This window comes from Anopheles stephensi, chromosome X (genome assembly GCF_013141755.1).
Source record: "Anopheles stephensi strain Indian chromosome X, UCI_ANSTEP_V1.0, whole genome shotgun sequence".
NCBI classification, from domain to species: Eukaryota; Metazoa; Arthropoda; class Insecta; order Diptera; family Culicidae; genus Anopheles; species Anopheles stephensi.
Window position 1 is genome coordinate 704,937 of NC_050201.1, and position 15,090 is coordinate 720,026.

At 45.5% G+C, this 15,090-nt stretch overlaps 3 protein-coding genes across 5 annotated transcripts in view; 2 read left to right on the forward strand and 1 right to left on the reverse strand.

Moving 5' to 3' along the window:
* LOC118517651 (neuronal acetylcholine receptor subunit alpha-7-like) overlaps positions 1-15,090 on the reverse strand; it is an 80,235-nt gene that overhangs the window by 62,177 nt on the left and 2,968 nt on the right. For both annotated transcript variants that reach the window (XM_036063983.1, XM_036063993.1), the window contains exons 2-3: positions 14,349-14,551; positions 10,617-14,045 (exon numbers count right to left, since the gene is read on the reverse strand). In XM_036063983.1, the coding sequence (XP_035919876.1) occupies positions 10,617-11,097 (481 nt within the window). In that variant the 5' untranslated portion in view covers positions 11,098-14,045; positions 14,349-14,551. The remainder of the gene's footprint in view (positions 1-10,616; positions 14,046-14,348; positions 14,552-15,090) is intronic.
* The window catches only part of LOC118517738, a 90,940-nt gene that overhangs the window by 57,300 nt on the left and 18,550 nt on the right, over positions 1-15,090 (forward strand). The window lies entirely within an intron of this gene.
* The window catches only part of LOC118517673 (ELAV-like protein 2), a 111,912-nt gene that overhangs the window by 57,279 nt on the left and 39,543 nt on the right, over positions 1-15,090 (forward strand). The gene's annotated exons all lie outside the window — the stretch shown is intronic.

The window sequence follows — 15,090 nt, forward strand, 5'->3', positions numbered from 1 at the left end:
TGAGATAGTTGGAGGCTTGAACGTAAGGCCAGTCAACCTACCTCAAGAACTAAGGGACTACGAAAGTCCGGGAAAAAGATACTACTTGAGGACTAGCTTACAATAACTGATTTACGCAGGTGTAGTAGAGATGTTTTCAGGTCATCCAATACTTTCAGTCATCCATTTTTCTCCACTCATACATATAAAAGATTTGGACTCTCTCAAAACCTCGATCTTGAGATCCTATCAGTCACCTTCGAGGGGAAGATTCTCAGTGGGAATTTTTGGCATCATGTGTGGGAAAAGATATTAGAGGAGTAGCGCAACTATGATGAGCTCTACGAGGTGTACAAAGATCTCAATATTGGCGTATATGGCTTTAGTAGGCAAATCATGTTATGAGAATGATACCGGGCGACCCAATGCCCGCTTAAGACTTTAGACGTCAACAAAGACAGAAGAGGCTCAAATTTGAGATAGAGTGAAGGCGTAGATGCGTCCACAAGAATAGCCTAGGTATCGGATTGGCAGACGATGGCGCTAAACCATGAGCGCTCTAACCAGGACTGCAAGGCCCAAACATGGTTATTTCGACCTGACAAACTCTATAATAGTTTTGTAGACAAGACAAAGAGACAAAAAAATGCTGGACACTGCTCATATACAGCGTATCCTGAGAGCATCTTATGTTTTTACTGCTTATCGGTTTTTTTCTATTACCGTCGCTATTACCGCCTTACGGGAAAGGCGCTTCCCACGGGAGTAGTGGAGAAAGTGGTAGCAATTTTTTTTGTTCCTTTGCTTGTGTGTTTATTTCCAGCTGCCGGTAAAAAAGGCGATACTTTGCAGTGAGGGAAATAAAAAGTCCAGCCGGTCGTCATGTTCTGCGTCCGAGCATAATGTTTAACTTCGTTTAACAACGAAAATGCCATTGCCACAACGTCGTCTTCATCGCTCTCAATTTTCTGTTCTCCTGTAGGTGTGTGTGTGTGTTTGTTGTTGTGAGTATGTGTGTGTGTGATGGTGAAACGACAACGAGAAGGACGAAATCTAATTAAAACCAACGGATATACTTGCTTTTTTCGTTCCCCATTTCCTTCTCTCTCTGTTGCCTTAGTGCATTCTCTCTGTTAACCTTATGCCCGGTAAAGGGCGGAGAGATTAATTTTTGGTCCTGGTAAAAGATTATATATTTTATTTCCTTGCCCAAAATGCGCACAAAAAACATCCTTCACCCGTCTAACTAGCTGTCCCGTTTGTCGTGCCGAAGGAACAACCGTATTTCTGTATTTATTTGAATTTCTCTGCACTCGCTCGACTCGAGCCGAGATTCGGTTTTTTTGGCACCATTCTCCCACTTTTTGTTTTACTACCAGGACTCTCACCCAGCGCCATGATTCACCGGACGTGGCCAAACATCGATTTTTAAGTCCTTCTGTCTAAGCTTTTGGTGATTTTTTTTTTTTGGGTGGAGGCTGAGTCCTTTTTTGTTTGTCTTATCGCCCCCAGAGAACGGAAGCTTCCGATGTCTCGCTGCGCGCGTTATCGTGAAAAGCGTACTCGAGAAATCGACGTGACATCCGATTAGCATCGTTCGCTCACACAGCGCACTGATAATTAGAGTGTCGAGATAAATTAGATTCCTCGCAGCTGGGCTAAAGCGGGTGGTTTAAAGCCTGGCCGGTTGGGTCATCTCGCTTCAAACCGAATTAAAATTGTTTCACCATAGTTCGCGGCGGGGATGCGACAAAACTTCACGCGCAGCAGTACGGTGCTTTTGAGGTTCGGGGTTCCGGGAGTCGATTAAAAATTTATGATTATTTAATCCCGGAAGGAGCATTTCGTACCAGCGGTTGGTGGCACGTGCGACACGGAGTGTGCCACCGAATATCCCGGAGACTCATTCCATCGAATCGATCGAGAACGGTAGCAAACGAATGCTGGCCGAAAAGCGCACGTGGCCTACTCTCAATTATTTGGGAACCTCCCGAGGAACCTTCCCGACTGCGAGCGTTTATTTGTTTCTTGGCCCGAGCGAATTAATCAACCACAAACCGGGGCAGAGTATGAATTTTGAATTCATTTATATCTGAAAACGAATCGCCTGTGTGTATGTGTCTCAATTTGGACCACTGTTTGTCACCTTCACCGGTGGGACGACTATCTGAGGACATAATTTCGCTTTGAATAATAAACGCCCGCCGGGGTAGGGCTAGGCACTTCAAGTGTACCACCTCCACCGGACCCATTCTCAACGCAAACTTCTGGCCATCGGCAATTGAATCCGGAAACCCTGGTAGCAAACCGCCCACCGTGTCAGCACGGTGATGTAGGGTAAATCTGATTACCGAAACATGGCGAATATTTGTTAGATGCTCAATAGACCGTCGGCTGACTATTACTTTCAAACCATTCATTCGGCTAATGGTGTAGAAAGATGACATTAGCCCCGGAGTACCACGGTACACCGGACCACCAGTAAAGCTGATATTCGTTTTCGTTTTTTTTTTTGTTCAATTATTGAAATGGTCCCAACAGTTTTAGTAAATTGAATTGAGCACAAGAAATTGAAGCTCGAATCGAATGGGAATGAGCAAAACGTTGGACAGTTTTGTGGCGTAATTAAATTTTCTGGAAGTGACGTGATGCTTTAGAATTTGGAAGATGTTGTAACAACTGTCAAAACTGACAGAAAAAAGTGACAGATGTCAAACTTTGTACAAAACAATCAAGAATCTCGCTCGACTCTAATTATCATTGAGAACGAATCAGTGAGGTGAGACGCCTGTTAGTATGCAAAGCCCTTTTTGAGCCGGTCGCCTGGTCGCCTACAAGGAATCTATGTAGACATAAGAAGACTTATTATCTTGTTCAAAAGTCTAGGAATTCATTTCACCAAACTTTAGACCAAGCGAAAAAAGCAAAATCAATCGCACCAAAATATCGCTCAAATGTATATCCCCAGACCCTTCAAATTGGTGGTTGCATCTTAAAAGCTTCTTAAAAGCGATCTATTTTCCTTGCTGAAATTGATCCTCATTTCAGATTACCCTATAGATCCATATAATTCACTCAGCTCATCGAATCATTCCCCACGCTCTATTGTCGGAGTCGGGTCCATTGGCCCGTCGGAAGCCGGCAGGCAGAATAATTCGCTTGCAAATGAAATGCAATTGAATTTTCATAAATTACATCACATTATCGACGTTTTCTAGCATAGAAGAGCGCTGCGGGTGTCCTATTGGTACACGGGGTCGGTCGGCGAGCAAATTTTGTTAAGGGTTGGGCGTAGAATGTAAAGGGTCCGCCTGCTAGGAAAAGCAGGAGGAGATCGTTCGACTGAGGACCCTACTTTTCTTTCCATCGAGTAGCTAGCTTTATTGCGGAGCGATTCCACACAAAACCCGCTCGGGACGGTGAGGACTCGTGTTCTTAGAAAGAGTATCTTAGCCGTGTCTGCGCGGCAACACACACAAATCTTCCCGTATGTGTTTAGGATTGTGCTAGTAATTAGTGGTAATGGTAGAATTGTTGGCGAAATTTGGCATTCGCCCCCTGGGAGTCATTAAGCGGATAGAGTAACTTATCTTCTCCACAACCTTTTAAGGGTCCCGACCGCACTTGGTAGGATTTCACAGTTTGAGGAAAACGGTTCGGGAACGCTTCTTTGACTAAATCGGATATTGGAGGGAGCTATCGGTCGACCGTTTCGATGATGCTATCAGAATGTTATTGGTTTTGAAGAGCATGGAGAAATCAGTTCTCCATAATAAAGCCCTAGCGCTCTGGTATGAGGTGAGAAACGACCGACGAACAAAAAAGCACAGATGGAGTTCGGGAAAAAAGCCCTCACACATAAAGTTCGCAACCTCACACCCTGGTATAAAGCGCTTATTACATTATTAAAATGCTCCGGGAAAACAATTCCATCTACCGACCCATCTCACCCCCCCTCCCCCCCCTTCAACTCCCCCCTTAACCTACAAATTGCTGGGGGAGGTGGAAGAGATGGTGAGCATATTCGATGCAAAATGCGATCGAGTCCCACCTGCACCATCATCCCCGGCATGGGGATTCCCTCTCGGAACCGTAACCCAAAACCCCGGCTTTGCCTACATTCAGGCGGTAAACGTTTTGACCTGAATATTGATCCCTCGTGTTGTTGGGTGCAATCTGGGCTGGGGAATTGTAAAATAACGATCGACCGAGTAATATTCCCAGCATTCGGATTTTTTTGCTTGCCTTTGGTGTTGTTGTTTGGCTGTTGTTGCTTTTTTAACAGCCTCGCTGGCTTAAATTATTTAACCGCATCGGATTTGTGCGCAGCCACATCACATGCGATTGAGTCCGTTGGGAGGCACTACACATATACACACGCTGACGGTGTAAGTCCGTGTCGAGTCTTCCCTCGGTGTGTCCTGCTTTTGGCAGCCTGTCAAGGGGCCCGGATCACTATTTTACTTCTCATTTCCTTCTCAGGCTTTTGGCCCTTGGGCGACTCAGCTTTGTGCAGCTCTTACCCTTCTCTTACCTTTCCCAAACCCGTCCTCACCCCTTCTGCAGTCCATTTTTTCTTGCGGAGAAACGGAGTTCTTCGAGGCAATCATTGATCCGCAATCCGGCACCTGCCACTGACCTGGGACACAGTACACAAAAAAAAAAAGCCTGATAATCAACGTGGGAACATCTCGTCGCACACAAAAGCGGAGACACACTCACATCCAAATACAGGAAGACGTTACGAAAAGGGGCAAGAAAAAATGCTTCCAATTCTTCCCCGTAACGACACAAAACCCTAACAGCCTAAATCACTCTATTTTGTGTGTTTTGCCTTTTTTATTCTACTATTCTACGCCGTAGAAGCCTCAAAAACTCTTGCCAAGAAGATTGGTGGCTCCAGTGCTTCCTTGCTCGTTTGTGCCAGCCAGACCAGGCCAGCCAGCACTGCTAGGCTAGCCATTCGGGACCTAGCGCACATTTTACAGCTGTGTTTTCCGCATCTTCTTCGCTGGCGGCATCGGACCGGGAAGACCAAAATATATCAGGGCTATAAGGGGCACACAGGCGCCGGCTACATCATGCACATTCGGTGCGCCGTTTCGGACCTGCAAACTGCAGAGCGTCACCGCAAAACTATAAACCAGGACCAGCGCGAGATATGAGCGATACTGCGAGCCGACTAGTCCGTGGTGATTAATAAAGACGAAATCACGTCGAAATCACGACGGACCTTCAACGCTTTTCGTTTCGGTGGCACACGGGAACCGTTTTTGTCATAAATGCGGTTAAGCTGAGCAGTAAAACCGGGAATTGTTTGGGGCACGAATTTGCATGTGCACTTGAGTCTGTCAGACGTTTGGGGTGAAATGTTTACGAGCGTGCGATTTGTTTATAGTGTTAGTGTGCATGATACGAGATTTCTGAGATGAACTAGCAAAGTACGAGCCTTTTGAGGACCTTGCTCAAGATGAAGAGGAATATTTTTTTGGTAAAAGGCCAGAGTACTGCCAAATATCCAAAGTTGACTTGCTGGCCCAATCCAACGATTAGCCCTGCGAGTCCTGCTTCCTAAGGTGAAGCCTCAAGGTCTTCAACATCTCTTAAAAGAATGAGCTTTCTTGCATCCTGGCTGCCTGAACTGTTGTTCTAAGGAAGTCCTCGTTTCGAACATACTGTCAGTCCAGAGTCCTACGACTGAACTTAGTCAAGGAAGCCATAAATAGTAAGCCTAGAACTCTTATGGCTAAAGAACCAAAAAAGAAGATATTGAGCTCGTTTTCGGCAGAAAAGCCTCTTAACTGACCTAGCACCAGCTACGGTCAGCTTGTACCAACAGACGTTTTAGGCAACCTTCTATTGAATTGCCTTATCAAAGCTTTCCGCAGCCAAGAAGGAGTCAGAACTATCAGCTTAGACTAAGAAAGATCTGTCATAAATTCAATAACAAGAGAAAGTCAACACATTTGCTGGATTTTTCTTGAACGTAGTATCCATGTAGGTAGATGTTGTAGATATATCTTTATCATCCCCCATAGTTGGTCTATTTTTTAAATACAACTTGCAAATAGTCGATACACCGTACTACTTAAGAGTTTATCTCGTTCCTTAGGAACATAGTATGGCATTTCGAGCAAACTATCGTTCGCATTGCATACTGTACGTTACTGTTCGTTTCCACGAGTCTCTTAAGTAGCCCTTTTGACAGGTACGCTTGTTAGTGCTGTGCCATTAAATATAACAGCGTCTGAAAGTATGCAAACGTGAAGTCCGCAGTTCCCTTTTAGCAGCATTTTATCATAACACGTACCTTTTTTGTGACAAACGTTTACACACGAACTGCTCATATTTGCAACACATTCATAATGCAATCACTTTGGCAAAGGGGACCACCATTTAGCCATCGTTTCAGTAACATTTCACACTGAGCTTGAAATATTCAAGCATGTTCCGTTCATAATTGGAAATGAGACGCAACCGAACTGCCTGTTATCGTTTCCAACTCTCACAAAACTCCAGGTTCTGGAACTGTGTATACATGGCTATGTGTGTGTGTGTCAGTGTGCAAATAGGTACGAATGTTCCAACTTTGCACGATCTCCACAGAATCCTCTATTTAATTTCAAACAATGGTGGTGCCAGCTGCATTGTGAACTTCCGGAGCATTTCTCCCATAACAAGGCACATTCGGTTCACGTCGTCTTTGGGATTGGTCCTGTGCTTCACACGCTCCGTGCCCGTTACACACCGTTACACATAGCGAAGCCGTCAGTGTCAGCGGCGCAAGGTGATGCTGCTCCGGTAATGAGATGTTATAGCGATGGAAAATCGGGAAACTATTGGAATGATTCACAATATTAATCAGAACCCATCGTGATGGATAAGGGTTTCGGGGTCCTGTGAGAAAGGCTTAGATGGAGAACAGAAGGGGACAACGTACACACGAAGTCGTATGGAATATTACGCTTCCTAACAATGCGGACTTTTCCATCCGGCAGCTGCTTCCGCTATGCGAAAAACGGGAATCGTTCCTTACACTGGAACACAAGAAGGAAAAAGAAACAGGAGGAAAGAAAAGAATAACAGCCATATCGAAGCGTACAGAGCGTCGTTATTTTTTTACTCATTTCGATTTTTTGTTGTCTCCCCAACACGACACAGCCATAGTAAAGTCAGGCCAGTTTTCGTCGGCGTGCTGTCGGCCTTTGATCAGCCTTATGCGCTGTTATAGTTTTCTGCATTGTGGACAGAAAAAGGCCGGGAAAATGTTACCACTGCTAATGGAGATAAAGAACAAGACACACACACGCACATAGAGGACATAGACACTGAAGATTAACGTGGTCCCAGAACTAGGCCAGCCGCAGAGAGCTGAGACGCGACGTCAATGTGCGTTACGGACCCGTCCCACAGCATCAACAACATCAAGGGATAGAATTCACTATGATAAGGCATCCCGAAACGAGTTTTCCTACTGTACAGGCCAGATCTCCGGGATTTCCGTTCGGAGAACTTCGATTGTTGGCCATGGGCACGGGCAAAAGAAATGCCGAATCGCTCATTTCACTTCCATGTAACCATCTCCTCCCGCTCAATCCTTGGCAATGGGGATGAAAGGTGAGGTTGCAGACTATTGGATCTGTGAGACCAAAGGACCAAAGGTCCAAATGAGGCACCGGAAAAGGGTAAACAGGGGTTGACACGAGAGCTGCATGGAGATGGGAGCAAAAGTTCTAGCATAAACTCACCCACGAACCAGCATACCTCCTCACCACCCTCTCCAACCCCATTCCCTCCCATCTGCCCTCTCCAGCCCTTTTAATCTTCCGATCCCGATGTCGGTTTTATCGCGGACAAAGTTTAATAATCAAAAGCGAGTGCGCACCATCCATGCGGGTGACAATCGGACCAAAGGTTGTAACAGAAAACCCGCCCGACCAAGCAGAAGAAGCCGAAGAGGAATAAAAAATACAACATCGAAGCGCCGCTCGCCATAGGTTGGTCGTTAATTTCTTGGTGAGCCTGAGTCCGGGCATATTTCGTGCCGAGGGGTTGAAGTTGGAGCCAATCGAAGTGTGGTTATCTGAAGGAGCAACCGGACAATCGACCCTTAGTGTAACCTATTTTAGCCTTTGTAGCTCCCTTTATTTTCCCGCCGTTTGTTGCCACGACTACAGAATGGACATTATTGGAATTGACATCGGAACTCCCGAAACCTACAGATACCTCCGGAACCAAAAACCGGGATCCTTGTGTGATTCTCCTCCTGCTTCGGCCTGCCGTTACTGGTGGAAATATTACTAGTCGCGTACAGGGAAGGAATTCTCATTTTGAACATTCGGCACCGATTTTCCTGTGGCAACGCGACCGTTACCTGACGGTTTCTCATCGACGGATGTTAGAATTTTTCATGGCTGCGGAACGCTTAAAAGTATGCAACGCTCACTTTATGCGCTGTATTTTAAGGAACTTTTTTTTTGGTTCACGGTTGGCCGAATCCAAACAGAAATGGGCCATAATTTCGTTACAAATTAGCCTGCCCATCAAGGGGCACACGGCCATACTTTTGCCTGCCTGTAATCTTCGCAAATACATTGCACCAGGCACCGGGGCACCACTCGCACACATAGCCTCAAATACATCTCAGAGAATGGATGAGAAAAGTGGGCCGGCTGCTGGAAATTTCTCCCTCGGCCTTGCGAAGAAAAACAAATCTCCTCTTCGTGCCGCACCGGCTTCCCCTCTTCCCACTTGGAATCCCTTTTGCACCATCGCATCGAAACGAAATGCATTTGGTGTAGCACATGGCCCTGAGAACGGCAAGAATCGGTACTGCACCGATACGCTAGGCTGATGTGCAGCGAACCGGGGATGGAAATAACGAAGCACACACACACACACATACAAAGCGAAAAAGAAATGTGACGTATTCAGCTCAAGCATCCTAACTCTTTCTGAGAAGCACACAACATAATCAGACCGAATCCCTGTGCTAACTGCCCGGCCGGAGACGTCTAGGGGGCAGCGTGGTGACGGCGGTAGTCGGTGGAGAAATGAATGGTGGGTTAGGTTCACAGAGGACCGGTTCCCGAACAAGCACATCATCAGCATAATGTAATCAGAACGTAATCCCCTCAGTGTCTGCTTGGAGCGCGCGCGTTTCGCGTACCTCTCGGCTGTGTAACCGAAACTCTGTAACCGAAGCTACTGAAACCTATAGCCCATCTTCCCTCTCGCCCTTCCTCCCTCGCCCTCTATCACAACAGTGATGCGCATTTTCCGCCTTTTTCCCTTTTCTCTAGCATTATTATTGTGTGCTTCGGTTTTTTTTTACATCTAATGCTGTATCATCGACTTGCTTGCCACCGCCCCAACGTTTGTTGTTGGTGGGCTTCATCCGCCAAATCCAGTTCATCAGTCTGGTGGAAAACTGCTTTGGTGCAGTTAGTGTTGTTCTTATTGGTGGAATAATGCTCAGATCTTGCTGGTCGCGCGTGCACATCGCTCGCGCTATCCCGAGCGCCATACCACTGGACCGGCTACTAATTAATGGCATTTTAGTCTGCCTCGTTTATTTTTTTCGTCCTGGCAGCGCACAGAACTTATCGCTATGATACTATCGCACAATCGGGTGGGTGCAGTCAAAAAGAATTTTACCCCTTTGAAAAGCTTGCAAATTATCTAAATATAGCCCCATTAATTTTAACGGTGTAGTTTTAGAGTTACCAAGCAGCAGATACAAAATATGCACAATTTTCCAGTATTTTGAGCATATTTTAAAATGGATGTGATATTCTAGAATTTCTAGAAGAACTTGTGTCTCAGTTAGATGTTCTTTTTTTAAATTAAAACTGAAACCTTCGTAGAAAAATATTTATGAGTGGAGGCGGTTTAAAGAAGAAATAATCATAGATGGAGGCGCCCAATGATTAAAAAAAGCTAGTTATTGGGTTTTTTAGAATTTTGCCAGAGTTGTGTTTGTACATCTTTTTACAATTTTGCAGTTAAATTGTTGCGAAAATCTCATGTAAATTGACTGGTAAAATTGGTCTCCATTAAATGAATCTGAGTTTGGGGTTAGATTTCATAGAGATAAAACGTGAGTTTTGTTTTTTTTATAATTATACGAATTTGTGGAAATTTGTTACGATCCAGCTACGGGTAAACTTAAACTTACGGAGCTCAGAAACGGCAGACCTCTCCAGTATATTTGATATTAGAAATAGATATTGGAGTTTTTTTTTTCATCAACATCCAAGCCACTATTCATGATTTTTCAAAACCAAAATTTTGTTTACATTTTGTTTTGGTGACGTAGAAGCAAGGCTTAATTTTCGTGCACGATGGTTATGCATGGAGGCGCCCAGTCCTTCACGATTATTTAGCAATACTAATTTGCTTTTCTTTTCCTGAATGGATACCTTAAGCAAATCTCGTAAAATTTTTATGTTTGTTAACCGTCTCATAGTTTCGTTAATAAGATACTATTTTCAAAACATAAAATTTATTCTTTCTTGCCAACTAGGGACTTAATCCACCTTTAATTAAGGCACAGGGTACCCTTAATCCTTCGATCGATCAAGCTGAATCTATAAGCTAGAGTAAGATCTTACAGTGTATAGAGGGTTTCTACTTACCAGGCAACATGGCGGCAATTCCTAGTATAAGTGGTAGTAGCTGCCTCACGGACAGCAGCACTACCGCGGTGGCAGTGCTGGCTGTTCCACTGCAGCTGGTGACGATGGTTTTGCTGGTCCGGCCGGTACTGGTGATTGTGGCACCCTGACCGACCACTCCCGTCACAGCACCACCGGTCGCCGCTAGCGTGCCAGCCGTCGCGATCGATGACAGCCGGGCCCGCATCTCACTAACGCCGCCGGTACTTAGCAGTGCCACTAGCAGCGCGACTAGCCCGAGGCCAGCGCTGAGAAAGCCGCTCAATGGCGGCGGCCAGCTCGGGGCACCGGACTGATCGTGCGTAAAGATGGCGGTTCGGTAAGTGCCGCTGCTCGAGGGTGCAACGGCGTGTTCAGCTGGTGTGGTTACGGTCGCAGCCATTGCGAACGAGATTGCCAGCAGCAACAGTACCAGCACCGTCACTACGTACATCACATCCATGCTGCACGTCCGCTAGCGTCGTGTTGGTGGTCAATGTGCTGATGAGGGTGACGCTGATGCTGGTATTCGTCGTCGTCGTGGTAGTGGTGGTGGTGTCAGTGGTGTTGGTGCCGAACGGTGGTGGTTGAGGCGTAACGCGCACACACACCTCAAACCGCTGGCCGGCTGGTAGTGGAGATGGTGGTGAGCCGTTGCGCCTGGGCCGGCTCGTTCTGCCTTCAGGCGGCTGCAGAATTGGGGTAGGGGAAGCAGTAAGGAGTGAGGTGGTTGGAAGGGGTAGGGCAAGTGGCAGTCGGTTTGACGTATATAGGTAAGTTAGATGCGAAGACAGTTTGTTGTTTTTTGGTTGTTGTTGTTTGTGATTTGACAGTTTTTGTTGTTGTTGGTTGTAGGTTAATAATTGATTTAGGGATTTTTAAAAACACGGCGCGCGGTTTTTTGTATTTTTTTTTGGTTTTTAGAGTTTGTTAAGAGTTTGTTTGTTGCCCAGAAAAAAACAACAGAAATTGTTCGTGCAAAGTGAAATTGTTGTGTGTAGTTTTTGCAAGTAGTGAATCACCATAACAAAAAGGATTTAAATAGATGTATATATTTATAGATAGATAGAGAGAGAGATACGCAAGGTGAGCGAAAAGACAGGTAGTTGTTCGTGTGTTGATAAGGGTAAGCGTAGATATTAGGGAGTGTTGCAGTAGACGGAGACAGAGACAGAGAAAGAGAGAGTTAAAGAGAGAGAGAGAGAGAGAGAGAGAGAGACAGTGATCAACGAACAACGAACTTCGGTGTTGGACGATGTTAGACTTTTGCTTGGACAAGGAGACAGTTTCCAAGGGTCGTGTCTGGTTCTAGTAGTAGCAGTAGTGGTGGTGATTGTGGTGGTATTGGATAATTTGTACTAAACAACTTAACGTGGTTTAACAAAAATATTACGCCTACAACACAGTGACACTCGGTTTCGTTATAAGATTAGAGATTTGTTGTGGGGGAATTCTGTTGGGATGTTGTTTGTTTGTTGTTTCTTTTGTTTTGTTTGTTGAGAATGTAAAAGAAGGGAAGGACAAAATGAACGTGCGTTATTTAAGTTAGTTAACTAGATTATTACTTGATTTTGTTTAAATGTGTTGCTTCGCGCGCTTCACATCCGTGCCTCGGGGTGTTAACTCTTGCATTAAAGTATCGCTTCCGATTAATCCCGGTTTTAAGAATTTTTGGGGGCTTTCGCTCTCTCGCCTCGTTCTCGTTTGTTTGTTTTTTTTTTTTTGTTTAATCGCGTGTGTCTGTATTTGGTGTTAGCTGGGTTGGAGTTAGATGCCTTTTAAGGTTCGGTTTTCTTTAAGGTTTTTTGTTGTGTTTTGGGGTGAGGATGTTACGTTTTATTTGTTAAAACGATTTTAGGCGCATTAGTAGCGAGGATTTGTTATTAAGATCATCCAGTTACTTCCAGAGATTGCCGCATTGCTCCTGAACCGGCTTCTTGATATCAACCCGAATCCCTTACACACGCGATCCTCTCTTTCTATCCAGAGAGCTCACGTCAGACGACTGGTTGAGATTCTTGAGAGTTCTCTTATGTATTCTTCGCGCCTTCTTAACACCTTGTCAAAAAAGGGGTGTGGGCTTTACTTTTTATACTCTTCTTCTTCTTACGCTCAAACTTTCAATGACACACACACACTAGTTGGCGAGAGTTCCGCAGGTAGGCAACAAATATCCAAACATCAAACACCTAGCCCTGTGACTTAACGCGATACGTTCTCAATGGTCGGTAAGCAGTGTAACATCATCGCGATGGTACTGCGACAGCCAGTTGCTTTGCTGTAGGCCTACGATTAGCCGCCTGCTACAGCTAAGACACACGGCCATGTCTGGACAGCTAGAAACGTTCTGTCACATTCGGTTTGCGTCCAGCAGTGGCTACTGTTTGTTGACGAGTCTGTGTCAGTGTGTGCATGTGTGTGTGTGAGTCGCAAAGCTTTTTTTAAGGACTCTGAACTGTGAATTCGTTTTCGCACAGGCAACAGCACTTCAAACGGCAGCCTGATGCCGGCGGCTGGTCGGCCAGCCTTCTTATCGGTTCTCCTCCGTGAGACAGACTTTGCATCGGCGTGGATGGCCTTAGTGTGGTGTACGTGTGAGAACAACCGTGTGTGTCGTATATTAGTGCATTGGCTTGTTCTTGGTGGCGCTCTTATGACCGACGGCTTCTGTAGGTGATACAAGTAGTGATGTTCGTGGTAGTTGTAGTAGTAGTAGTAATGGTGCTAGAGGAGTATGTTGTCACTGCTTCTGCTGATGCTGCTGCTGCTGCTGTTTTATCATGTTTCGTATTTTTCGCTTCCGTTTTTTCTCTTTCTCTGTTCTGTTGATTAGCTGTGACGTGTCTGTTGGGTTCAGTTTTGGTTGTGTTTCATCCTGGGATAATAGTGGATGACTAGGCCCTCGTCATCGCTGTTCGTTTGCTCGTGTTTTAATTCTTGTCTTTCTTCAGTTCTTAGTTTCCTTCAGCGCAGCCCCTTGTGTTTGGCTAGCATTAGCCAGACGATCAGTGTGTGCGGGTGGACTCTCTGGATGAACGGTATGTCCTCTCGTATGGGTTGTCGTTTATTTTATTGGAGTTTTGAAGGTTTTTTGGATTTTAAGTTATATTTAATGCCCTTTAAATGCGCGCAGAGAGAGCTGTTTAATGTGTGGGGTATTTAAACGGGGAGCTTTTTTTTTGCTTGGGTTGTTTGTTGTTGTTTGTTGTTGTTGTTATTACTGCTATTGACTGGATTGAGAATTGAGATTCACTTTACTTCATTAGTGGCCCAGCAGCCGGCACGAACCGCCGGGATGGTACCGGGAGCCGTACGAGTACCGACGCGAGTACGTACGCGCGTTGCAGCTGCCATTATTCCCGTTGCGCGCTCAACCGCCGACTACTAGACGGGCAGAGTTGCGTCTGACGGCTAACCGGAAGCGAACAGCAGGAAGAAAACAAAACAAAGACAAACTGTATAACATATCAGGCTCACGGGTGGGATACACTTGGCACGGGGGGAGGGTCTCTCTGTCTCAGCGCACTGACACTACCTGTCAACGGTCCGTGAAAAAACAAAACAGGTAAACAAACCCACAGAAAACGCTAACTGATTATGCTAACGAAACAATCAAAGAGGTCTGATGCGTTAGTAAGTGTCTTTTTCTTTGGGAGTTTTCTTGCTGATTTTTAACACTTTAACAGGACGACTAGGCGACACACACGAACATACTTTTCATAGTCGTTGAGCTTGTTAACACCGCACCATTTGTTTGCCGATCGCCGGTACACTGATGGTGATAATGGTGGCGGTGGTGTTTGGTGTTGGTGGGGTGAAGTCAAGAAGGAAACGCGGATGGACGCGGTGGAACTTGACGCGACTTTACTTGCTACTTTGGGCGCGCCACTTGCTACTTGCGCGTCACGATCGTCTCTCTGTGGGCGAAACAAACACGTCAACAAATCAGCAACGCACACAGGCACGCACTCATAGACACACCGAACAGAAAGTGTCAAACGTCAAACGCGGTGTAGTGTGTAATATTTTGGTGTTAAGGTCCTGGTCCGAACTGTCAAGTGATAAGCTGTATTGGTTGTTACGAAAGCCTTAGTAGGTGATTGTAGTGTAATGTGTGGTGTGGGAAGGAAAAATGTAATGGTAAGCACTTAGCAGGGAAGGAAAAAAACTTAACTAAAAAGAAGCAGTAAAAACTTTGCATAAATTGGCGAATTGTAACTGCAAATCAATATAAAAATGGCTGCTTTGGCGGAAATAGATTTGACAAGATGGCCGATCGAGAGGGTCCTCGAGGCGTGAGAGTATTGCACACTACAGGTATACACACACACACACACACACACACACACACACTCACAAACGGTTCCAATGTTGCTCTAGTGCACCTCTGGCAAAGTTCATCAAAACCAAGACACGAACAGGCCACCAAACACTACCCCGAACATCAACTCCTGCA